At 45.3% G+C, this 27280-nt stretch overlaps 1 protein-coding gene across 1 annotated transcript in view; it reads right to left on the bottom strand.

The window, feature by feature from the left end:
• Positions 1–27280, bottom strand: part of iqca1 (IQ motif containing with AAA domain 1) — a gene marked incomplete at its 5' end in the record, with an annotated part of 75804 nt that overhangs the window by 22625 nt on the left and 25899 nt on the right. Inside the window, 2 exons of the mRNA XM_056301583.1 lie at positions 7736–7837; positions 12586–12692. Of these exons, the coding sequence (XP_056157558.1) occupies positions 7736–7837; positions 12586–12692 (209 nt within the window). The remainder of the gene's footprint in view (positions 1–7735; positions 7838–12585; positions 12693–27280) is intronic.

Raw genomic sequence — 27280 nt, 5'->3', positions numbered from 1 at the left:
CACAGTCAGCTTCATCACAGACAAACACATCACAGTCAGCTTCATCACAGACAAACACATCACAGTCAGCTTCACCACAGACAAACACATCACAGTCAGCTTCACCACAGACAAACACATCACAGTCAGCTTCACCACAGACAAACACATCACAGTCAGCTTCACCACAGACAAACACATCACAGTCAGCTTCACCACAGACAAACACATCACAGTCAGCTTCATCACAGACAAACACATCACAGTCAGCTTCACCACAGACAAACACATCACAGTCAGCTTCACCACAGACAAACACATCACAGTCAGCTTCACCACAGACAAACACATCACAGTCAGCTTCACCACAGACAAACACATCACAGTCAGCTTCACCACAGACAAACACATCACAGTCAGCTTCACCACAGACAAACACATCACAGTCAGCTTCACCACAGACAAACACATCACAGTCAGCTTCACCACAGACAAACACATCACAGTCAGCTTCACCACAGACAAACACATCACAGTCGGCTTCATCACAGACAAACACATCACAGTCGGCTTCACCACAGACAAACACATCACAGTCGGCTTCACCACAGACAAACACATCACAGTCGGCTTCATCACAGACAAACACATCACAGTCGGCTTCACCACAGACAAACACATCACAGTCGGCTTCATCACAGGCGGGGCTGCTGAGATACACCCATTATAGAGAGAAATATGGAGGAAAGACACAGTAACATGAGACAGAATGCATTACACCATGGCTGACGCCTGACAGCTGAGAATTTCCCTGTAACATAGTGACTTTATCACCACTGGAACAGGTTCAACTGCTGTCCTCATCCAGTCTGGTGAAACTGGGAGGGGCCCCAAATATTTAGGTGGACGGCCCAGCACAGTTCCAGCCCACATGAGCAGAGATACATATGAAATCATATTTCAAGAAAAAGATCAGGATAGACAGACAGGCAGGCAGGCAGGCAGGCAGGCAGACAGACGGGCTGGCAGACAAACAGACAGACTGGCACACACAGGCAGATAGACAGACAGACAGACAGACAGACAGACAGGCAGGCAGACAGACAGACAGACAGACAGACAGACAGATAGATGGATGTACCCCAAAACAACCAGATGTAAAAAGTTTATTTTCACGGGCTGTCATTCAAATGAACACTTGACACTATCAAATAAGTCCAACCATGTTGTACATACTGTACTGTACATGTTGTATATACTGTACTGTACATGTTGTATATACTGTACTGTACATGTTGTATATACTGTACAGTACAGTATATACTGTACTGTACATGTTTCATATACTGTGCTGTACATTGTACGTATACTTATACATGCTGGCATGTCCGTCTACCTCAGACATGTATGTCAGTAATCTACTAACATCTACTTCGCAATCTCTGATATATTCTCTGCACCACTGCACCTTATCACCTCTTATTTCACCTGTATATAGTCAATCCTTGTGTTTTTATATCTGAAGATTGTGGTGTTGTAGTGTTGTTATTCTATGTTCAGTACACTGAAAGAGCCACAAAACCGGAGTCACATTCCATGAAATCTACATGGCCAAGAAACACGATTCTGATTCTGGATTGTTAGACAGAACACATCGCCAAACAGATAGAAGTTAGATATAAAGACAGAGAGATAGAGAATAGATGGATATACCCAGCAGGTAGAGAGAGAATAGATGGATATACCCAGCAGGTAGATAGAGAATAGATGGATATACCCAGCAGGTAGATAGAGAATAGATGGATATACCCAGCAGATAGATAGAGAATAGATGGATATACCCAGCAGATAGATAGAGAATAGATAGATATACCCAGCAGGTAGATAGAGAATAGATGGATATACCCAGCAGATAGATAGAGAATAGATGGATATACCCAGCAGGTAGATAGAGAATAGATGGATATACCCAGCAGGTAGATAGAGAATAGATGGATATACCCAGCAGGGTAGAATGGAGAATAGATGGATATACCCAGCAGGTAGATAGAGAATAGATGGATATACCCAGCAGGGTAGAATGGAGAATAGATGGATATACCCAGCAGGTAGATAGAGAATAGATGGATATACCCAGCAGGTAGATAGAGAATAGATGGATATACCCAGCAGGTAGATAGAGAATAGATGAATATACCCAGCAGGTAGATAGAGAATAGATGGCTATACCCAGCAGATAGATAGAGAATAGATGGATATACCCAGCGGATAGAATGGAGAATAGATGGCTATGATCCTATACTGAGGATATCTATTGGTGCCTATCAAAAACACTCAAATAGGGGTGTTGTCTTGAGATTTTATAAAGGCCTTATGACAAAAAAATCCCACTCTACAGAATACATCAAAGAAAAATGGGAAAAAGAAGGTAACTTTACAATATCAAATGAGGATTGGCTTGATGTATGTAAATTCCATTGGAAATGCACCAACTCCCACATATGGCGGGAGTTTGGGTGGAAGTGTTTTAGTCGATTTTTTATTACACCAAAACAGAAAGCACATATTGATGGGGGGGGGGGGGGGACACCAAATGTTGGAGACAGTGTGGACTTCAGGAAGCCAACCACTGGCACATATTCTGGGAGTGCCCAATGGTAAGACCTTTCTGGGCAGAGCTTCACAAAGCATTGAAAAGCATATTTAATAATGATCTGCCCTTGCAATTTTCCACAATATTCTTAGGAAATGCCGATTTTCAGGAAGGACGGCCGGATGAATATTTCTTTGGTATTTTGACATGTGCTGGTAAAAAAGCACTCACAAGACATTGGTTACTTCCTGAACCCCCCACAATACAGGAGTGGATAGATACTATAGTAAATGATATTTATGTTATGGAAAAGATTGCTTTTTCCCTCCGTCTTCAGAAAAATAAGTTTGTTAAATTCTGACCAAGTGGGTCAAATATGTGAGGCCCTTAAGGCCAGATTTTGTGGAGACATTGAATTAATTAGATTTTAATACACCCTCTCTCTCTACCCTCACACTCCTTTTCCCTACCACGCATTGGGAACCTTCACACTCTCCCTACCACAAACTGGGAATCCTCATATGACCTCTCTCCTGTATAGTTTTATGTACACACGTTACCTCTCCCAAATTGTATAAAGTTCTTAAAGTTTGCCTTTTTTTCTAGATGTATATATATGTAGTTTTTTAGTTTTTTGTTTGTTGTTTTTTTTTTACTTTCTCTTGTAAGTTTAAAAAAAACCCTGAATGGCAGAAGAAAATGAAACTGTTATTGTTTTGATATACATTTTGTAATGTATACTGCTGTGAAAAAGAAAGAATAAAAAGAATAGATGAGCAGATAGATAAAAAAGAGAATAATATACAGGTAGTTGGACAGAGTACAGATAGAGATGCAGAGAATAAATAGTGAGATTAAGGGCATCCGGGTAGCATAGCGGTCCATTCCATTGCCTACCAATACAGGGATCACCAGTTTGAATCCCCGTGTTACCTCCGGCTTGGTCGGGCGTCCCTACAGACACAATTGGCCGTGTCTGCGGGTGGCAACCCGGATATGGGTATGTGTCCTGGTCGCTGCACTAGCACCTCTTCTGGTCGGTCGGGGCGCCGGGAACTATGGGGAATAGCGTGATCCTCCCACGCGCTACATCCCCCTGGTGAAACTCCTCACTCTTAGGTGAAAAGAAGCGGCTGGTGACTCCACATGTATCGGAGGAGGCATGTGGTAGTCTGCAGCCCTCCCCAGATCAGCAGAGGGGGTGGAGCAGCGACCGGGACAGCTTGAAGACTGGGGTAATTGATCAGAAACAAATGGGGAGAAAAAAAAGGGGGGGTAAATAAATAAATAAATTGTGAGATTAGATGGACAATAGATATGCAGAAAGAATAAAGAGCAGATATACGTATATACAGATAACAAATAAAGATAAAATAGAAATTTAATACATGTACCGACAGACAGATGAAAAAGGTAAGATCACGCAGGATATACAGTACATCCGGAAAGTATTCACACTCTTTCACTTTCTCCACATTTTGTTATGTTACAGCCTTATTCCAAAATGGATTAAATTCTTTTTTTCCTTCATCAATCTACACACAATACCCCATAATGACAAAGTGAAAAAGGTTTTGTAGAAATTTTTGCAAATTTATTAAAAATAAAAAACTGAAATATTGCATGTACATAAGTATTCACACCCTTTGCTATGACACTCAAAATTGAGCTCAGGTTCATCCTGTTTCCACTGATCATCCTTGAGATGTTTCTACATCTTGATTGGAGTCCACCTGCAGTAAATTCAATTGATTGGACATGATTTGGAAAGGCACACACCTGTCTATATAAGGTCCCACTGTTGACAGTGCATGTCGGAGCAGAAACCAAGCCATGAAGTCAAAGGAATTGTCTGTGGACCTTCGAGACAGGATTGTATCGAGGCACAGATCTGGGGAAGGGTACAAAAAAAATTCTACAGCTTTGAAGGTCCCGAAGAGCCCAGTGGTCTCCATCATTCGTAAATGGAAGAAGTTTGGATCCACCAGGACTCTTCCTAGAGCTGGCCGCCTAGCCAAACTGAGCAATCGGGGGAGAAGGGCCTTGGTCAGGGAGGTGACCAAGAACCCGATGGTCACTCTGACAGAGCTCCAGCATTCCTCTGTGGAGATGGGAGAACCTTCCAGAAGGACAACCATCTCTGCAGCACTCCACCAATCAGGCCTTTATGGTTGAGTGGCCAGACGGAAGCCTCTGCTCAGTAAAAGGCACATGACAGCCCGCTTGGAGTTTGCCAGAAAGCACCTCAAGGACTCTCAGACCATGAGAAACAAGATTCTCTGGTCTGATGAAACCAAGATTGAACTCTTTGGCCTGAATGCCAAACGTCACGTCTGGAGGAAACCATGCACCTCTCATCACCTTGCTAATACCATCCCTACAGTGAAGCATGGTGGTGGCAGCATCATGCTGTGGGGATGTTTTTCAGCGGCAGGAACTGGGGGACTAGTCAGGATCCAGGGAAAGATGAATGGAGCAAAGTACAGAGAGATCCTTGATGTAAACCTGCTCCAGAGCGCTCAGGACCTCAGACTGGGGTGAAGGTTTACCTTTCAACACGACAACGACCCTAAGCACACAGCCAAGCCAACGAAGGAGTGGCTTCGGGACAAGTCTGTGAATGTCCTTGAGTGTCCCAGCCAGAGCCCAGACTTGAACCCCATTGAACATCTCTGGAAAGACCTGAAAATAGCTGTGCAGCGACGCTCCCCATCTAACCTTACAGAGCTCGAGAGGATCTGCAGAGCAGAATTGGAGAAATACCCCAAATATAGGTGTGCCAAGCTTGTAGCTTCATACCCAAGAAGACTTGAAGCTGTAATTGCTGCCAAGGGTGCCTCAACCAAGTACTGAGTAAAGGGTGTGAATACTTATGTACATGCAATATTTCAGTTTCTTATTTTTAATAAATTTGCAAAAATTTCTACAAAAACTTTTTCAATTTGTCATTATGGAGTATTGTATGTAGATTGATGAGGGAAAAAAAAGGAATTTCATCCATTTTGGAATAAGGCTGTAATATAACAAAATGTGGGGAAAGTGAAAGGGTGTGAATACTTTCCGGATGCACTGTATAGATACACACACACATACACTCACACACACACTCACACACACAGATGAGATAGGCATGGATCAATAAAAAAGATGGATATGTGTGTGTGTGTGTGTGTGTGTGTACGTGTTCGTGTGTGTGTGGACACAGGCGAGTTCAGAGATCAGCTGGCAGAACACAGTGAGCAGGGAGATGAATCACTCCTCCAGGAGGGAACGGCACGTTCCTTGGCCATCTCCACAAGAATAACGACGCTTTTGGTTACAACATTTTTCCAAGTTTGACCTCAAATACACCCCAAATGAGGGTGTTGCCTGATTCCAGCGTGCAAATAAATGGATGAAGTCGAAGCCTCACGGGAAACGATACTTATTGATGACAATAATTACAACATGCCCTTGTCATTTATGAACTGCAGCTCAAACTGGTTTACACTGAAGCAGTAAAACAATACCAAATAAATATCGCAGGACACAAATAATAAATATAGCATGAGGGGACGTACACATTAAGGCATGTGTCTCCTCTGCTTTCGGTTGCATGGCTGAATGTGTGTCCATCCCTGCTGTGTGTGGCTCTTACCCTTCCTCCACTTACTGCTTCTGGTTTCTTCCAATGTTGCTACACTTTTCGAGTTACAAATAAATTCCGATTACATAACTGTTTTCCATGGGCTTTACCCACAAGTTTGCCAAGTAAAATCCACTTTTGTTTCAAACAAGACTTTATCTAACCAAAAGACACAAGCAAAAGTCAATTTAGCAGCACTGCCACACCGGAAAGGAGCATCGGCTGGATGGTTAAAATGTGAAAATACTCAATGTAGCACTGACATGCCGATTAAAATAGTCATCTCAGAGACCATAACTCTCTGTCAACAAGCTCGGTAGTTTTGGCGGGGACACGGAGAAGCAAGGCCAAATTCACATGCACAACACCAGATGCATGAAAAGACATGAATTCATGCAAACTCATGCACAAGCTCATCCACATATATCTACTACTACATGTATCTACTACTACATGTATATACTACTACATGTATCTACTAATCATCCACATGTATAGTACAGCAAAAAAAAAAAAATACTGACGGTAGGCTGTCAAGGCAGGTGGAAAAGAGTCTAAAACTCCTGTAAAGCTTTAACAGAAGATCTGTCCAGTGCTTCACAGCTACCAGTATTACTGTACACGACCATCCTGAAGTTGTATTTAGTTGTAGTTCTACACCTAACATGATGACTGCATGTGGACATGATACATTGTTGTGACTGCTTTGCTTTCATGTTGCGAGGTAAACTATTAGTCTACATATAATAGTCCATTAAATTACAATCTGTCTGTCTGTCTCTGTCCGTTTGTCCATCCATCTGTCCGTCTAACCATCCATCCATCCGTCTGTCCATCCACCTGTACGTCTGTCTGTCTATCTGTCTGACCATCCGTCCATCAGTCCATCTGTCTGTCTGTCCATCCGGCTGTCTGTCCTTCCGCTTGTTTGTCTGTCCCTCCATCCGTCCATCTGTTTGTCTATCTGTCTATCTGTCCATCCGTCCGTCTGTCCTTACGTCTGTCCTTACGTCTGTTTGTCTGTCCATCCGTCCATCCGTCTGTCTGTCCATCCATCTGTCAGTCCATCCATCTATCTGTCTGTGTATCTGTCTATCTATCCATCTGTCTGTCTGTCTGTCGATCCGTCTGTGTCTGTCTGTCTGTCCGTCTGTCCATCCATCTGTCTGTCTGTCCGTCTCCTCTCCTCATTTGGCCAGTCCCCTTCAGATGTACTTTCTGCCACACTGCAGTCAAACAGCAATTCCAAATACTTCACATGGCATTTGTTTCATTCCTTTTAGATGACTGGATGGGTGGTGTCTGCCCCATCAGTTGAATTTTTAGCAGTCAATTATCAGAAAGTTTGGAGTAAACAGTTTAGTTGAAACAGAGAGAAAGAAAGCTCGACACAAGCTGGACATTTTAAGTAAGTATTCAAGGCCAATAAAGCATCTTTAAAAAGACTGTCCTGTGAATGTCCCACTTGGTACCACGTGCTGTATCTGGCACTCACTGTAGTTTCAAAGAGTAAACACAGTTAGATTGGGGTCGTTTACCTTGTTGCCTCCTTTTTTGCCCTTTTTCTTCTTCTTCTGTCCTTTGTCCCGCTCTACGGCCATCTTGAGATTCTTCAGCTCCTGTCTCATCAGCTCATCCACCTTGCAGGAGGAGGACATCAAACACTCTCAATTCATCATTCACAAATCGTTACCAGATGGTTTGTTAGCATCACTGCTCTGGTTGGACTTCACATTAGAGGAGAAAGCTCATTCCAAAGAAAACCTGCTTGGTTTTATCCCTGGAAACTCTGGGGGAGTGAACACTAAGACTAGCGCTTGATAAAATCTGGTGTTAAGAACACAGTGAAACTTGGTCAAACGTTGCACTTTGAAACACCGAGAAGTTCTGTTTCAATATGGCAAACAGGTCTAACAGTGGCAATCATGACAGAAGTCTCCCGTCCTGCATGGAAATCATTCCCAGATGTGGATTCCTACGAGGCTGCAGCCCGTGGACTGACTTATGTTGTGGCTGCACGTCCTCATCAGGACCACGTGTGCAAGCAAAGCTGAACCTTGGATTTATTTTTTGGGATTGATTTTTTCATGTGTATTGCCTCCTAAAAGAGGGGTCAGGGGTTCAGTTTTATGCAACCTCAATAGGGATGGAAACCTTAGTTGTTGGGAATGACCACTTATGAAAGCTGTTAGGCTATTTCTTGCAGCATTATTATTATTATTATTATTATTATACAAATTTCCTTTAACTCCATGCCATAATACAACATAATAACTGGGCAGGTCCATTCCTTGGGCCTAGGGTTAGAATAAGGTAGAAGTCTATTTGATGGATATGAGATGTTCCAAGTAGTGCAATCCTCTGTAGTTCTTGTATTCTGATGTTACCCGGGATCCGTTGGGTGTATTTCTACATCCCTTTTTTTACAAGTCCCAGGGCTTCTATCACTACTGGTATTGTTGTGGTTATCCTTCCCCACATTCATTCAATCTCAATTTCAAGGTCTTTGTATTTCAACAGTTTTTCAGTTACTTTTACTGAGGTGCTCCTTTCAGTCGGGATGGACATGTCGATGAGTAGTCAGCTTTTTTCTTTTTTGTTCTTGATGATGATGTCTGGTCTGTTGGCCTTTATCTCACGATCTGTCTGTATTGGCATGTCCCATAAGATTGTGATGTGGTCTTTTTCTGTTACTGTTTGGGGCTCGTGCTCGTATAATTTCTCTTTTGTGTTGATGTTGAATTCTTTGCAGATGTTCCAGTGCAAGTATGTGGCGGCCTTGTTGTGTCTTTGTAGATATTCAGTTTTGGCCAGTTCAGGGCACCCTGCCACGATATGGTCAATGGTTTCCTGGAATTGACCACATATCCTGCACGCGTGATTTTTTTTTGTACCCGTTTTCTGGGAACTCTGCCTCTGATTGGCTAGTACTCGTTGAGAGCGTTCACCTGGATTCCGGGAAGACCCGCCCCTACTCTATCTCTGATTGGCTAACCCTATCCCTAACCCTAACCTTAACCAATCTAATCAACGGAGGCAACGAGTACTAGCCAATCAGATGCAGAGTTCCCGTAAAACGGGTACGAAAAAATATCACGCGTCCTGCACGCTGGCTCTGTGCCATCTTTGAGGATTTTGCTCCAGTAGTAATTGGTCTTGATGGCCTGGTCTTGGGCAGTGATGATAAAGCCCTCTGTTTGGGATTTCAGCCCAGCTGTTTTGAGCCATTGGTTGGTCATATGTCGGTCTACACCTTTCTCACCTACTCTTTTTGGGTATTCCCCATGCATTTGTTTCCCTTCCAATTTTTGATTCATTTGTTCTTGGGCGTGATGCTTTGTTTTTTGTTTGACTTTTCGGGCGTGGATGGTTGGAGCTTCATTGTCAGCTTGCGGTGTTTCAGGGAGGTTGAGCTCTCTTCTGAACATTCCAGCTTGGTTAGCTACGGAGTACTTTTTGTTTTGTTTTTCATGCTCTCTAGCAGTCATGAGAAGGGGGTCATTTTTGGTGTTAAGGTAAGTATCTAGGCCTACTGTTGTTTTGTAGACAGTTTCCAGTTGGATTAGACCCTTGCCACCCTCGTTTCTGGGGAGGTACAATCTATCCACATCTGATTTTGGACAGTGCATCCTCTCTAAGGTGAGTATTTGTCTTGTTTTTCTATCTAGTTTCCTGATCTCTTCTAGTTTCCAGTCGACGATGTTGAAGCTGTAAGTTATGACTGGTGTAGCCAGGGTGTTGATGGCTTCCATTCGGTTGGATGCATTGAGTTTGGATTTTGTTACCATTCGTATTCTTCGGTAGTACTCCTTTCTGATCTTTTCTTTCATTTTGGCATGTTGTATCCCGTCCCCTTCATTCACTCCCAGGTATTTGTATGTGCCTTCTTGTTCTAGGTCTTGGATGGTGGTGTCTAGGTCAATTTGGATGTTTTCGGTGGTGGTAAGTTTTCCTTTTTTGAATGTAGCTTTGGCACATTTGTCTAGTCCGAACTCCATATTGATGTCGCCACTGAAGCCTTTTACGATGGTCAAAAGGCCAGTTTGTGCTTCATCATTCTTAGTAAAGGTTTTCAGGTCATCCATGTAGACTGATGGTTAATAGTGCATGAATCTGTAGTATAACCATAGCTGGTGTTGTTCAGGAGGGAGGATAGTGGAGTAAGAGCGATGCAAAAGAGGAGAGGAGAAAGAGAGTCGCCTTGAAATATGCCACTATGGATGTTGATCTGCCTTGAATGTAGCATCCAGTCTGTATATTTTAGAACAAGGGTTGTTTTCCACTGGTCCATATTGCTGGTAGGAACTGGATAAGCATTGGTGATATTTATTTGCTGTTAGGAACTGGATGAGGATTGGTGAGATTTATTTGCTGTTAGGAACTGGATAAGGATTGCTGATATTTATTTGCTGTTAGGAACTGGATAAGGATTGGTGATATTTTACCAATCCTTATCCAGTTCCTAACCTTATTGTTATTACTATTATTATTATTATTCTATGGTAGAATAATTATGAACTTTAATAAAACAATTCCGGAACTTGAACTTAACCACTGCATTTAAAGGAATATTTTTTAAACTTTGTAGGTTTTGCAGAACATATACACAAAAATATTAAAGCACACATCTCCCACCCTTCCAGGAGACTCAAAGAAACATTATTTTCTAAATTTTACTTTTATGAATTCGGTCAACGCTCCAAAGAGTTTGGCCAACGCTGGATAGCTTTCCCAGAGAGCCGTCACAGCTGTGCAGGATGACAGCAGACAGCGCACATCAAACACTCTTCCTATCCTGCGAGCGTGCATCCCCTAGTCAGAAGCTGCAGACTAAATCGCCCTCATATGTTTTGGGCTTTGAGAGAAAAATGAACACAGACGGTCAATGAACATCTGAAATGACTTGCCTCTGTTAAATGTTTCACATCATGGACCGCACGTTCCAACTTGTGATTCATACAGTGAATGATGGTCAGGTTATGGTTAATCTCTACTCTGAAAAGTGCTCTATACATAAAATGTATTATTATTATTATCATCAATCTTCTCACGTAGGAGTGTGGCTACGTCCTCTATATCAGCCCATAGCAGTGGCTCCATCAGCTGCAAAGCCAACAAGCTGCATGTCTTCACAGATATCTTCATAGATATTGAGCATAAGGACTTAAATCTCTAATGTCAGAGCAAGCTGACAGAACTAACCCATCTGTGGTGACAGCAAGCCACTCTCAACCTTCTCTCCATTTAGTAAAGCATCCCGGGTCAATGCAGCCTCCAACAGTAGCCTCAGAAGGTGAGACGTTAGCTTGTAAGCCTGGGTTGTCCAGCCCATTGAGTCAGCCTGGGAGTTCCCCTCCATCCTAACACTAGCTCCTGTAGACTCATTCTCAGTTGTGTAATATTTCTTCCCCCCTCCCTCCCTTTTATTCCCAATTGTATCCAGCCAATTACCCCACTCTTCTGAGCCGCCCGGTCGCTGCTCCACCCCCTCTGCTGAGCCAGGGAGGGCTGCAGACTACCACGTCTCCTCCAATACATGTGGAGTCGCCAGCCGTTTCTTTTCAGCTGACAGTGATGAGTTTCACCAGGGGGACGTAGCATGTGGGAGGATCACACTATTCCCCCAAGTCCCCCCCCCCCCAAACAAACAAGCACCCCAACGACCAGAGGAGGCGCTAGTGCAGTGACCAATCACCAATCCGGCTTCCCACCTGCAGACATGGCCGACTGTGTCTTTAGGGACGCCTGACCAAGCCAGAGGTAACGGGGATTCAAACCAGCGATGCCCGTGTTAATAGGCAACGGAATAGACCGCTACACTACCCAGACGCCTCGTTGTAATATTTCTAAGGTCTTTTTTTGTGAGGGTCCTGTGAAATACGAAGACGTGCTGCTCTAAATCCTTTTAATTTTTCTTTCACTTGGCTGGCTGTAGCTTGGGGATATTCTGAAAAGCCGTACACGGATCCTGGCTGATGGAACCGGGATCATCACATCCATTTCTGATTTTATTGTTGTTTGATGTTTGACTGTTCTCACGTTGCAGTGCTTTACTTAAGCATACTTTAAAAACACTTTTATTTTAGGTATTTTGTATGGTCTGTTGGTGAAGTAACATTAATAGCAATGAGGGGTGAGGGGGGATTTCATCCCCACCACGGGTAAAAATAATTTAGGAGAGGCAGGGCTATATAGACCACAGAGGGTGAAATCCCTCCCATTCTTCTGACAAATCATACGCTCTATGTATGTATGTATGTATGGGTGCATGTAATTGTGTGTGTGTGTGTGTGTGTGTGTGTGTGTGTGTGTGTGTGTGTGTGTGTGTGTGTGTGTGTGTGTGTGTGTGTGTGTGTGTGTGTAATTGAACATCTCCACACACACTCACCTGAATCCTGACCTCCTCTTCAACCTCTAGTCTTTTCTCCTCGCGTACCAGTGACACATTGAATTGTTGCAGGAAATTCTGGCTCTCATCACAGGCCTGCCAAACATCTACACACACACACACACACACACACACACACACGTAAACATACAAAACAAAATAAAAACAAACAGGCATGCAAAAGCAATTGTTGTGGAACAGCTGATGTGTCAAACACTGTTTTCTCAGGCAACATGAGAGAGAGAGAGAGAGAGAGAGAGAGAGAGAGAGAGAGAGAGAGTGTGAGACAGTGAGCGAGAGACGTAGAGAAGTAAGAGGGAGAGAGAGACGGAAGTGCTGCAGGTGGAGGAGGTGGCGATGTGAGTAACTTGGTGTGTATTGTCCTCGGTGAGGTGGCTCTCAGGAACCACATCCTGTTAGGAAGCATCCACTTCCTGCTTTGAGACCCGTCTGAAAGCCAGATCTGCAGAGCGGGATCGGCCAGGTGGAGGAATCGGATGTGGAACAACAAACAAAAGAGACGTGGACAAAACAAAACGGTGGCCTGGAAAACCGAGTGTCCCGGTCTGACCTCGCTTGGCCTTTTTCTCGATCAGACCTGCGACTTCAAATGTAACATCTGACTTTTCATCATAAGATTGTATTTTGATATCACGTTAACTGCGTTTCCACACTAGTGTTTTTACACAATTGTTGTTGTTTTGGATAAAAAAAGGGCTTGATAGAAATGGCAAACGTTACACGAAACCACCCAAAAATTCCCATGGAGGTTTTCATGTTGACTTGAGGTGGATAAATTCTGTATTCAGTAAAAAGAAACTGCAATGGAAATGCATTTGCTGAAGAAAACAATAAAACTCGAATAGAATCTAATCATAAGACTGTCTGTCTCGTCGTCTTAACTGGCCCGTGTTTGTGGTGGGTGTCGAGGTATGGACATATGATGTAGGACACATAGACCCCCGTTCTGGGATTTTACAGATCTGAACAAAACACACCTTAATCCACATGATTTCTTTTTTCTAGTTTTTTTTATCCCCCCCCCCCTCCCCAATTGCATCCGGCCAATAATTGCCCCACTCTTCCGAGCCGTCCCGGTCTCTGCTCCGCCCCCTCTGCCGATCCCGGGAGGGCTGCAGACTACCACACGCCTCCTCCCATACATGTGGAGTCGCCAGCCACTTCTTTTCACCTGACAGTGAGGAGCTTCACCAGGGTGATGTAGCACGCGGGAGTATCACGCTATTCCCCCCAGTTCACCCCCCCCCGCCCCAACCGACCAGAGGAGGCGCTAGTGCAGCAACTAGGACACATACCAACATTCAGCTTCCCACCCGCAGACATGGCCAGTCGTGTCTGTAGGGATGCCCGACCAAGCCGGAGGATTCAGACTGGTGATCCTCGTGTTGGTAGCCAACGGAATAGACCGCCACGCCACCCGGACGCCCCAAGGGGAAAGTTTTTACCTGAAATGTTTCCTAGTATTAACAATGGTCGGTGGCATCGCTGAGCTACTTCCTGGTTCATCGTGCAGGAATGAGCAGCCTACAATTACCACAGACAGCCAAGGATGCAAGTTTGGTTTGTAATACACATGGCTCACCGTGACACAGGCTTGATTTATTTTTCCAACATCCAATTATCTGCTTGAAGTTTAATCACATTTGGATAGAAACACGACGACTTACTGAGATCAGCATGTCGACACTTGCTGTGTTTACATAAAAATGCCTGAATGAAAATGTCCAACCCTCCATCTTTATCGCCACACGTGTATTTGCTTCAAGGCTGGATTATGTCCACATGGTGTGAAGTGACCATTCGTGAATCTGGTTTGGAGGTTTTCATCCAAGACTTGATGACCCCCCCCCCCCATCCACTGGCTAAAAGATTCAATTCTCATGGAAAAGAAACAGCCGCGGCTTTATTCATCAATATTTTGCCATGGGAGGACGTCGGTCTCTCTTCAGCTCTCTGGTGGAGTTGAGTGACAGTGAAGTCAGATTTTTACTTTTCAATAGATTTCCGTTTCACTTTGATTCCATGCAGCGGTCCGGATAACATCCGCCTCTTGTTTTGAGGACGGACTAACTCGGACCAACTTGGATGAGGAGCTGTCAAGTTCAGTCAGGAGTCAGAGGCCGGGGGTTTAGCAGCCCAGCATGGCGGCACCTCAAAAACAACAAGCGCCCGTCTTTGAAATGAGAGCTGCCTGGAAGGTCGCGGGGTCAACCTCTCCTCAACAAGGGCCCCCGTCTTTTGTAAGATCCATCTTTTTTTTTCCTCCAAAATGTCCCCCGGGCAATCTGATAGGTATAACGACCTGTTCTCCCTTCAGTGTTTTCCCCTTCGACTCTCCTTCTTTCAAATAAGGCATCTATTCTATTCATCTGAAAACAAAGCAGTTGAGAGAAAACAATGGAGCCGCTGATCCGTGCGGAGACGCTTATCAGATGCCCCGTGTTGAATTTTGAGTGAAATAAATGGAATCCAGCCCAAATGAAAGCCATATAGGGCAGACGCTGAACTTAGCGAGCGCCGGGTTTATTTTGGTGGAAAATCCCTCACATTAGCAAGACGGTTGGTTTTTTTGGCTGCAGATCTCCTCGATGAGAGACGCGTTGGTGGTTCTACTTAAAACAGCAACACAAAAACAACCGAGGGATGGGCCCCCCCCCCGTCTTCCTAGCATAGCACGCTCAATTTCAAGCCAAAGCTCCAAAGACCATGGCAGAAGAATATGAGCTTTGTGTTTTAAATGCTTCTCCTCAACAGCGGATGAAGGCTAAACTTTAAGTATTAGCTGACTGAAACCCGAGGAGTCCACATATTTCTTCAGGTGATAATAACACAAGTCTCCGCTCTGTGTTCCTCACAGATACGCATCTCTTTATGTTGGAAGATCACTGATCCTGTTTTTTATCATCTCAGCTTGTTCAAGCATGGCTTTTCTCTCTTAACTGATGAACTTGTGAAATGACACGATTTCCCTCAACGTCTCTCCGGTGCGTATTTATTCCCAGACACCTCACTATCACCACAGCATCGCTGGACGTCTGGTCTCTGAAACAGATGGAGGGGTCAGATAGAACAGGTTATCGCCTCGCGGTGATGGTTTCCCTGCGAGGATCTGTGAATCCCTCGGCGATAACGGATGTGGGAAGGTTCAGCGTGGTTTCTTCAGTCTCCAGAGTGTTCACTCGGCTCGGTTTTCCAACAAGGGCCCTCGACTTCAAAAAAAGTTTTGAGGGAAGTCAGACCATCATGCACCGACCAGGACGGAGACCCCGTGCCATCTTTTTCAGATAAGGTTTGGGTTGACATGTGGAGAAAAAATGGAGGCAGATACTCCTCAGAGTGAATACACAAGTGAAATAACATCTGGTCTTCATGTCAAAAGCATGATTCAGACAAGAAATATACCTTCTACTCCTCTCATCCCCACTTACGTCTCTTTGTCTTCTCTAGTGACAGGAATAAGGTCACGGTAATGTGGCTCTGACCTTTGACCTCTTTTCCACTAATTGTTTCTTTTGAAGGTGATCTAAGAATTATTGGTGTGTTCCAGGGGGTGTCGAGGTGGCATAGCAGTCTACACCATTGCCTACCAACACGGGGATCGCCCGTTCGAATCCCCGTCTTACCTCCGGCTTGGTCGGGCGTCCCTACACACACAATTGGCCGTGTCTGCGGGTGGGAAACTGGATGTGGGTATGTGTCCTGGTCGCTGCACTAGCGCCTCCTCTGGTCGGTCGGGGCGCCTGTTCAGGGGAGAGGGGGAACTTGGGGGAATAGTGTGATCCTCACATGCGCTACGTCCCCCTGGTGAAACTCCTCACTGTCAGGTGAAAAGAAGCAGCCGGTGACTCCACATGTATGGGAGGAGACATGTGGTAGTCTGCAGCCCTCCCCGAATTGGCAAGAGGGGGTGGAGCAGAGACCGGGACGGCTCGGAAGACTGGGGTAATTGGCCGGATACCATTGGGGAGAAAAAGGGGGGAAAATCTTAGAAGAAAAAAAAGGTGTGCTCCATCTACTCTCTCTCATTCATTACAAGTCACACTGGATAAGAGTATCAGCTGGCTAAAGTGCCGCAAATGTCAAACAACACACACAGAGACCACACACACAAATAAAACCCACAAAACACACATCTCCTTCATGTCTATGCTGTTCATTCATATTCCACCTGGCCAGTGCAGCGACACGCTCCTTGACTCGGATGCAGTCAGTAGTTCTTTCCATGCAAAGTCAATAAATCAACATTACACTGAAGCTGAGACCGTGGTGTATAGTTGTGTGTTAACACACAACTGCAATAAGAATAAAAAAAGAAAGGAAATCCCACGGTCAGGATATTGGAGAAATTCCACAATTTCTTTGCCTAATTCAATTTGTTCACCAGAACTGCATTTTTCAAGTTTTTTTGTGCAATTAAGATTTTTCTGTTTGACCCATGTACAACCAGTAATGTGTTGTGTTAGTTGCATGACCCTTTGACCCTTGCAACCTGCTGAAAAAAACAAGCATTGCTTAAATAATAACATGCATATATTTCAATGAGGAAATATGTGTTTCTTCCCCCCGCATGCCTGGAGAACTTTCCTTTTGTAGAAGCGTGGGTCCGGCCTGACAGCCGTCGGTGAGCTTATCTGTATGCAGGACCACGCTTTCTGCCCTGGGCTCCTGCCCGCTCCCTCTATCTCTCGTTTTCTTTTTTTTTTCTCCATCTGCACAGTCTGGGAAAAAGAGGCGTTTTGTTCGGCGGCAGAGCTGCGGGCAGGAAGAGTGATTCTTGGTAACAAGCACTTCCTATTGCACGGTCTCCTGACCAGGAAATTGAAAATTAAATCCGTGGGTCGCATCCAGCCGGTGCTCCGTGACGCTGGCACAGAACACAGGAAGAGGGCCCCAATCACATCCCAGGCTCCGTCTAATACTGGAGACCAGCTGGACTCAAGGAGGAGGAGGGAGGCAGGAGACTTTTAACAACAGAAAAAGTGAACAAAGGACTGGCCGTGTTTAAAATAACAAAGACAAGTGTTGCACAGTAGCTCACGCTGAGCTGGGAAAAACTCGATCCTTTCGTCTCTAGCTGGGTTCTATTCCTCATGATGTGGGGTTCATGGTTAAATGTGTTAAATAAGACTTTCAGGCCAGTCTTCACTGACCAGTCAGGCCAGAGTGATACTCAGCACTACATTACAGTAACTTCACTACTTCACGTTACCATCTCAGTTTCTGGGATAATACTGTAGTTAATAATAAAAAAACAGAACAAAAAAACCCCTCATATCTCAAGTCAAGTTACGAACATCCATCCATCCATTATCCAAGCCGCTTATCCATACAGGGTCCCAGGATGCTCGAGCCTATCCCAGCAGTCATTGGGCGACAGGCGAGGAGACACCCTGGACAGGCCGCCAGGCCATCACAGGGCCAAGTTACGAATACTACTGGGAAAATCCAGGAATAGAATTCATCTCTTTTCCGTATGATGACTTTTGTTAAAGGGTGGCACGGTGGTGCAGTGGGTAGTGCGGTCGCCTCATAGCAAGAAGGTCCTGGGTTCGAGCCCCGGGGTAGTCCAACCTTGGGGGTCGTCTCAGGTCGTCCTCTGTGTGGCGTTTGCATGTTCTCCCCGTGTCTGTGTGGGTTTCCTCCGGCTGCTCCGGTTTCCTCCCACAGATATAAACACATGTAGGTCAGGTGAATTGGCCGTACCAAATTGTCCCTAGGTGTGAATGTGTCTGGTGGCCTGTCCAGGGTGTCTCCCCGCCTGCCACCCAGTGACTGCTGGGATAGGTTCCACCATCCCACGACCCTGAGAGCAGAATAAGCGGCTTGGATAATGAATGGATGGATAGACTTTTGTTAAAATGCTTCATGGAACTATGACTAACAGCTAGCTCTCCATAAGGAACATTTCAATGAGAAATGCAGACAATGCTTTCAACCATGACTTTTTCATTTTACAGTTTAAAATCAGTGGTGATTCCGTATGTGGCGGGGGTGTCGGAACAGTTGAGGTGCGTATTTTCCAAACACCACGTCTCAGTTGCTCTCAGATCCCAAAACACACTGTGCCAGAAGCTGTTCCACACCAAGGATCGGGTCCCCCGCCACAAACAGAACAATATAGTGTATGCTGTTAACCAAACAGACGCTAGCGAAGAAGATGGCACGTCAGGCCAGGACTCCACTGTCTACACCATCTGCAGGCCAGTGGCCACTCTTTCAAGGATGGGGATGTGCACATCCTTGATAGGGAGGAACAATGGTTTGAACGGGGAATCCAAGAGGCCATCTATGTGAAGAGGGAAGGACCATCCCTGAACTGAGGGGGGCCTAAGAGTACATCTGTCACATCTTACAATGCTGTAATTGCAAACATCCCTAAATCCCCTGAATTCTACACACTGCCACTGAAACTCTAGTTAAAGGTCACGGCAATTTTCATGTGAAACCTGTGTTAGATCGCCGGTTTCAGTCGTTATGCAACTGTGATGAAACGTTTCTGCCACTAAACCCTGTGTCCAGATGAAGTGATTCAACTTTTCTGGGTTTACATTTTCTTCAGTGAGATAATCCCATTGAGAATAAGGATCTCTCTGCAGAGAAATCTCACCAAGACAGCGGCGATATAACCAACACCTCTGCAAATGACACCTAACAACAATAAACACAAAGAAATACACAATTAAAATCACATTAAAATGTGAGCGGACAGTCAGAATCTACAACCTGACTGCCTCAAGGGCAACAGTCCAACAGGAGAGCAGCAGGATAGGGGGTCAAACCAAAGTCTTAACCAAAACCAACTCAAAAAGATGACATATTTCCTTCTGGCATGAGTAACCTGAACTTCACCCGCTGCTTGTTTTCTCTCATGTGGCCTCTCGCCATCACCCAGGTCCTGCTCACATCCAGCCTGAGCTTCACTTTTACACTTCATTACTCCTAAATAAACCCAAACTAGCAATCATCTTCCAATTACGGACATCTGGTGAAAAAGCATGTTACAATGTGCGGGACCACCGGCGGCCGAGCCCACGGACAGACACGTGTTTGTTTTTAGTCGATGCTCTGACAGACAGGATGTTATACCACGACAGTTTCACATGTTATTATTTTTTTAAAGCGAGTTTCAATCACCACAGTCCACTCCGGCTAATTACAAATCTGTATCTGTTTATCCTTCCTATGAGGCATTCATACATATACACTTTACTCCCTGGGAGGTCAAAGGTCAGGGCCAGCTCGGAACAGTGCCCCCCTGAAGCACGAAGGCATTCAATGTCTTGTTGTGAAGGAGAAACCAAACGTGTATCAGTGAGACCCAAAAGTGGGTAGGTTTATATTTCAATCAAGCAAGCCAGCTGATGTCACAAGCTGTCTCACAGACAAACGTTAATATACCACTTGCAGGTTCTAAAATACTGTGAGTGCCAATGGATTGATGAATGAGGACCTAATTGAGGACATTCACTCAGATCTACCTTTAACCCCAATTTGCACTCAATGCAAGTCATAACTGTGTTATAATCTGCAGATTATATATATATATATATACAAATTCATATTGTCATATCAGGGATCAGGAACATTTTGTCATTTCTTCCAGCCCACAGCAGTGCGACACAAAGACAAAAACAAATACCCAAAAACTACAAGAACACATATAGCCAAACAACAAAAAAATCTCTGTCCAAGACAGCGAACGCCAGGATGACTGTCGGAACTGCCGGTCTGCATGGGCAAGCAGTTAGCTTAGCCTGCCCCGCTTCCACGTCCTGTCAGACCACCCTCAGTGTTTCCTCTTCAGGCACAGCTCCGTGTAGGGCCGTGGTCCCTGGGTCCACCAGACGCAGCAAACCAGACTCCCTCAGCCGCTCCAGCGCCAGCTCTCCCGGCCAGACACCTTCGACACACCTCCCCGCACTCCACATGACCACACTAAAAACACAGTCAACGCTAGGCAAGGCTGCTGCCAGACCACCCTCGGTGTTATCGGAGCTGCCGGTCTGCATGGGCTAGCAGTTAGCTTAGCTTGCCCCGCTTACGTGTCCTGTCAGATTGCCCTCGCGGTGTTTCCTCTTCGGATGCAGCTCTGGGCCCACACAGGCATTAGACCAAGCTCTCCCAGCTGATCCAGTGCCAGCTCCCCCAGCCATCAAAAGAAGACACAAACTTAGACGCAGACATGGACAAAGACACTGCATGGACGGTACTGAGTGAGGCCGCCACAAACATAAGTTCGCACCGCCATATGCCCACACCGTTACTGGGAGAGGTCGCTGCAAACGTGAATTCGTGCCACTATCTTCCCATACCAGAAGTGGAATACTCCAATAAAAATTAATGCCATCAGCCAATCAGCTTTCAACATCCAGGTAGATCATGTAATCAATGGTCTATCGGCATATGTGATGCTTTGCACCTTTCAGTATTACATATAAAATGTGGGAGGAATCAGACACTAGGGGACACTTTTCATAAACTTTAAAATATTATCACTCATGTGCTTTTCTCAAAATTTTTGCACATTTCATCTTTGCACAAGGATCTGAGTGGATGTAGCCACACTTCAAAAAAACATGGCCACCTTCACCCTGCCATGTGGCAGTATGGTGCTCTGAGTGACTTTGCGGTGCCATTCAGCAATCTGGCATTTTGCTGACTGGAGGTGCTATGTATGTACTTATTTCTGTTTGTGGCTGTATTTCTATTCTTGTTTTTGAATGTTTTATCTCCTGCGTCATACTCAAAAGTCCTCTCAGCAATTTACTCGGAAAAAAAAGAATACACGTATTAAAAAAATGAATATATATTTATCAAATGTTTTAAGTAACATGCATTCATAGTAGATTAAGACTGAAAATGTTTCGTAGGTTTAGAACAAGACAGAATAAGCTATTTTACTCAACATACTGCTGGTCCCTGTCAGAGGCCACCATGTTCACCGCCATATGCAGACCATGTGACCAGATGGACTCATCTGAATCATTTTGTTCAGCGTGACCTCCATTCATATTTATTCATTCGTTGTTTGTTCATTTTGCTTTCGAATTCGTGGTAAAATCACTTTGTCGCCGTCGTTTTAAAGGGGGGCGCGTGAGTAAAGCTCAACCAGCTGCTTTGCATTACATCAGCTCCAACGCCGATGTCCACAAACACACCAAGCACAGAAAGAAAGGGGAGGTCAGACCCTCGTAACTACAAATCAATCACTTCGTTTTTACCACATGAACAGTCTAGCGCTCAGGACTGCGGCCATGCGGGATAATGAGCTGCCGTCGGTGGACGCGGGCCGCATCAGCCCCATGACGGAAGCTCTTACAGAGGCGCTGGGCGCCGGATAGCGGTCTGGTCTTCATTAGCTCTCAAAGACTTATTTCTTTTCAAGAATGTAACCTGAAGCCCCGAGTCGTGGCGGCTGACATTTGCAGGTGAATTATAACCGAGAGAGAATTAAACAGCTTTGACTGGGCATATAATTACTTCCTGTGAACTCACAGCCGTGGTGTTGGTTGTTTTTCTTTGCACCCGCTCTCGGCCTTTCTGAAAGGAATCGGAGGTGACACGGGGCAGCGGTGGAAAACACACTCTCTGTCACTGAAAGGGTGGCAACAGAAACAGAGCGAGAAACAGTCATCAGTCAGTGTTGACAGCCGAGGCTGGCGTCGGGCTCAAGGCCACATCCAGCATACGGCTCAATCTTGTAAGTCTCAACGGAGGCCGGGAGCTAAATCACTTTAATTTCACTCAACTGAAAACACAGACTGCTTTTTTAAATCGCAACAACAGCTGAAATATGAGCAATGAGCGAGCTGCTCATCATAGCAAACGAGCATTTAGTCCCAATATATGAGACTCCTTCAAGGGTCCTTCAGCAAGGCATTAACCCCCAGCTATTACCTGTTTGTGTCTTGCGTCATTAGTTTGTCTCAACTTTGAATCAATTCCTTATCTTTTCTTTGAGAAAAATTTCTATGTAAGTTTATTGTCGACACAAGTTTAAATTCTTATTATCAAGCTGTTCAGGACAACTTCCTGCCTACAGCTGAACGCCTTCTGGGAAAGGCTCCAGCCAAATGTTGTCATTGTTGTTGTTGATGTCCTTTTTCATTGTTGTTGTCATTGCCGTTGTTGTTGTCATCGTTGTTGTTGTCATCATTGTTGTTGCTGCTGCTGTCATTGTCATTGTTTTTGCTGCTGTCGTTGTCATCACCGTCATCGCCATCATTGTCATCATTGTTGTTGTTGCTGCTCTCATTGTCAATGTTGTTGTCATTGTCGTTGTTGTTGTCATTGCCGTCGTCATCATTGTTGTTGTTGCTGTTGTCATTGTTGTTGTCGTTGTTGTTGCCGTCATTGTCGTTGTTGTTGCTGTCATTGTCGTTGTTGTTGTCATTGCTGTCGTCATCATTGTTGTTGTTGCTGTTGTCATTGTTGTTGTTGCTGTTGTCGTTGTTGTTGCTGTCATTGTCGTTGTTGGTGCCGCCGTTGTTGTGTGCATGTTTTGTCTGACAGTGTATGTATGAGACCTCGGTACTTCCGATTCAAGGTGGTGATGAGAGAGTGTTGTTTTCCACTTCTCTCAGGCTCCAACGGGAAGTTCAAGCGATTTGAACTCCCGGCTTTCCCATTGTATCATTAGGAAGTGACTGAGCGGCTGGGAAGAAATGAATTGGACACATCACACATACTCAGGAACCATACAGCCCCTTCATCCTCAACCAGTTGGCTGTTGTGTGTGTGTTTTTTTAAAACAATATCCGTCCTTAATGACAGGCTGCAGACGAGGGAGCAGGTAGACGACCTCGATAATAAAATATTTAACCGCCTTTGTTTGTGTCGGCATTTATTGGATTCCGGGATTATTTTAGTGAATCAAGTCATTTTTCTCTCTCTCTACAAATGTTATCTGAGCTTTGCATAATAGGACAGAAAGCACGGCATAACTGAACAGGAAGTTTATGAACACTGGTTCCTGTTGGAGGTCAAAAGCTGAAGACCTGCCGCTGACCTTCCAGTGAAGGAGAGCAGGAGAAAGGAGCCTTTCTCTTCCAATTAAGTGTTGAACTGAGACACATAAAACAGTCAACTAGACATCAACTGTAACACTAATCTGAATGTGGTGGACCAGGCGTAGCAACACCACCACCAGCTTCTGAAGCTGAGACAACAGTGATTACTTGCCTGGACTTGCCAGATGTTCACCATAACGTTTAAAGTACTGATGTGGGAAGACTCAAGCAGAACATAAGCTGTCTTAGCGCTGAAGGAATGTGTTTTTAAATCAATGGCAAGTTCATCATGTACCACAGTCAGAGGCCATTTCCACACTAATTCAATTCTGACAAACTAGAAAACACCATTTTCACAAACAAAAAAGGTCAAAAGATCTCCGTCCGGGTGTCCGGGTGATGTGGCAGTCTATTCCGTTGCCTACCAACACAGGGATAGCTGGTTCAAATCCTCATGCTACCCCCGGTTTGGTCGGGTGTCCCTACAGACACAATTGGTCGTGTCTATGGTTGAGAAGCCGTCTGTGGGTGAGAAGCCGGATGTGGGTATGTATCCTGGTCACTGCACTAGCGCCTCCTCTGGTCGGTCAGGGTGCCTGTTCGGGGGGGGGGGCTGGGGCTGGGGGGAATAGTATGATCCTCCTATGTGCTACATCCCTCTGGTGAAACTCCTCACTGTCAGGTAAAAAGAAGCGGCTGGCGACTCCATATGAATCGGAGGAGGCACGTGGTAGTCTGCAGCCCTCCCCGGATCAGCAGAGGGGGCGGAGCAGCAACCGGGATGGCTCAGAAGAGTGGAGGGTAACTGGCCGGGTGCAATTCAGGAGAAAAAAGTGGAAAAAAAAAAGCTTTCCATCCATGCAAGTGTTTCCAGATCACATGACAGTTACTAGTCAGCATTTTTAAAAAGCTCTGTTTTCACCGTCCACACCACAACACAACACCAGACTGCTGTTTTCAGATTCGTCCTCTTTGGACAGCGTTTTCAAAAAAAGACACATTTTCTGTGGTGGAAAACACCAGCTTGGTGTGGATGAAAGGCCAAAACGGGTTAAAAAAAAAAACGATGCGTTTTCACATTAGTTCACATCAGTGTGGACAGACGGTAGTATCTGCCGTGAGAACAAACGACCAACTGCTGATTGGATTTCGAAATCCTCTAAAGAACCTTTATACAGACTGGGCCGCAGTGACAGACAGTGTATTTGTACTTGTGATTTGTGTGTGTGTGTGTGTGTGTGTGTGTGTCTATGGAACAAGGATCTAGAGACGGTTGAACACTTTAACCCTCGAAATTCTTCCTTCTACCAAGGGGACAAGGTCCGCTAAGGAAAACGCGGAGCACAAAGCCAAAAGACGTCAACGTTAACTGGTTGTTTAGTTTGTCTGAACTCTTGAAATCTGTTCTGCTTCAAATCAAAAGACCCCATGCACTGAAGACAGTCTAACGAGAAGAAAGAAGAAGAAAACCACTTGATTTTGACATTGTATTCTTGCAACGAACTGTGTTCTCTGCATGTAACCCATCCTACTGTATTGGAGCAGCAGGCAGCTGCAGCACCCGGGGACCAACTCCAGTTCTTCTTTCCACTGCCTTGCTCAGGGGCACAGGCAGGAGTATGAACCCTAACATGCATGTCTCTTTGAGGGTGGGAGGAAACTGGAGCATCCGGAAGAAACCCAGGCAGACACGGGGAGAACATGCAAACTCCACACAGAAAGGACCTGGGACGGCCTGGGGTTCGAACGCAGGACCTTCTTGCTGTGAGGCAGCAGCACTAACCACTGGGCCACCGCGCCACCAACAAATGTAACAAATGTAGCATCGCCACAGCTAAAGACATTTTCTCTGAAAGAAAAAAACAAAAACTAATATCGGGCATCCGGGTAGTGTGGCGGTCTATTCTGTTGCCTACCAACACGGGGCTCGCCAGTTCGAATCCCCGTTACCTCTGGCTTGGTCAGGCGTTCCTACAGACACAATCGGCCATGTCTGCGGGTGGGAAGCCGGATGTTAGTATGTGTCCTGGTTGCTGCACTAGCGCCTCCTCTGGTTTGTCGGGGTGCCCGTTCGGGGCGGGGGAGGGGGAACCGGGAGGAATAGCGCGATCCTTCCACGCGCTACGTCCCTCTGGTGAAACTCCCCACTGTCAGGTGAAAAGAAGCGGCTGGTGACTCCACCTGTATTGGAGGAGGCATGTGGTAGTCTGCAGCCCTTCCCGGATCAGCAGAGGGGGTGGAGCAGCGACCGGGACGGCTCGGAAGAGTCGGGCAATTGGGCGGATAGAATTGGGGGGAAAAAGGGAGAAACCCCCCCCCCCCAAAAAAACAAAACTAATATCATAATCTGTGATGTACTGTACCATAAATGTGAAAAGGGAACGGCCATCCCTGAATCGGGGGGGGGGGGGGGGCTAAGAGTACATCTGTCACCATCCTACAATGCCGTGATTGCAAACGTTCCCCAATCCTCTGTGAATAGTACACATGGCCTTGGTAACTCTAGTTAATGGTCACGGCAGTTTGCATATGAAACTGGTAGTTGGTTTGGGTCGTTATGGTGCAGTGTTGTTTAGTTTCTGAGGGTGGGGACATCTGCAGTCAGCTGAGACTGAAGAGGTCACTTAGATGATGATGAATCATATCTCTCAATAAACGTGACCAGATGAACCGATTCACCTTTCAGGGATTGCACCCGTCAGTGCCAAAAACTAGATGGAGATGTAGACTGCTTTTATCTGTCGTTGCCTCATATGCATGTCTCATACATACAAGGGAACAGTGCCACATAAAAAAAAATAACACGCAATAAATATTAAATACTGCTCTTTTAGTGGATGTTATTTGGCGAAGGATTACGTTGCAGCAGTCGGCTGATGCTAGCTTGCTCAATACGGACTTAATTAAAACGCTTCTGCTGCCCATCGCATGGTTTGAATCCTAACTACAGCAAACTAGGGCTCGGCTTGTAAAATACTGGTGTTGGGCTTTAACGTCTGAAAGCAAACGTACACAGCTTTCTAAAAACGGGGGTTTTTTGGGAGTGAGAAAAGAAGGGGGACAAAGGGAGCGAGGGAATGGAGAGGGATGATAAAACTCAGAACCAAGGGCTAGATTGCTCCAGATCAGAACCAAGCCCATCTGGTTGTGGCGAGACCGGTTCAGAAGGAACATGAAGCTGCCAAAGAGGTCCGAGAGAGATGAATGACCTGAACAGGGAGATAGGCGGATGAACTCCGCCGATGCCAGATAAGAACCACATGTCTGCAAAAAGCCAGTTCTCGTAGGATGAATTTAAGACCTGATTATTCCCCTGCTGAGTCCCATGTGTGCCTTTTTGTTGAAACAGAAGACTTTTAACGGGTTTCCATAGCGAAACTGACACAAAACTCACTTGACAAATCAACGACAGCAGGATTTACATGATCAGTTTGACCTGCATCATAGCAGATGACTGGAGGATGTGAACACAGAGTTTATATATGAAGATGTGAGGACTCTGAGATAAACAAATAAAAGGTGAGGTACCTAACTTCTGCCCTGGTTGATTTAATTAATGTGTCTTACGACACTATCAGTAAGTAATGGTGGTCCTGGTGGTTGATGCATGCTAATGTTAATTCCACTGGTCTACACCAGGAATGAAACACCTCACGTTTGCGTCA

The sequence above is a fragment of the Lampris incognitus genome, chromosome 21 (genome assembly GCF_029633865.1).
Source record: "Lampris incognitus isolate fLamInc1 chromosome 21, fLamInc1.hap2, whole genome shotgun sequence".
In the NCBI taxonomy this organism is placed as follows: domain Eukaryota; kingdom Metazoa; phylum Chordata; class Actinopteri; order Lampriformes; family Lampridae; genus Lampris; species Lampris incognitus.
The sequence above is the reverse complement of the archived record's forward strand: the minus strand, read 5'-3'. Positions and strand labels throughout refer to the sequence as shown.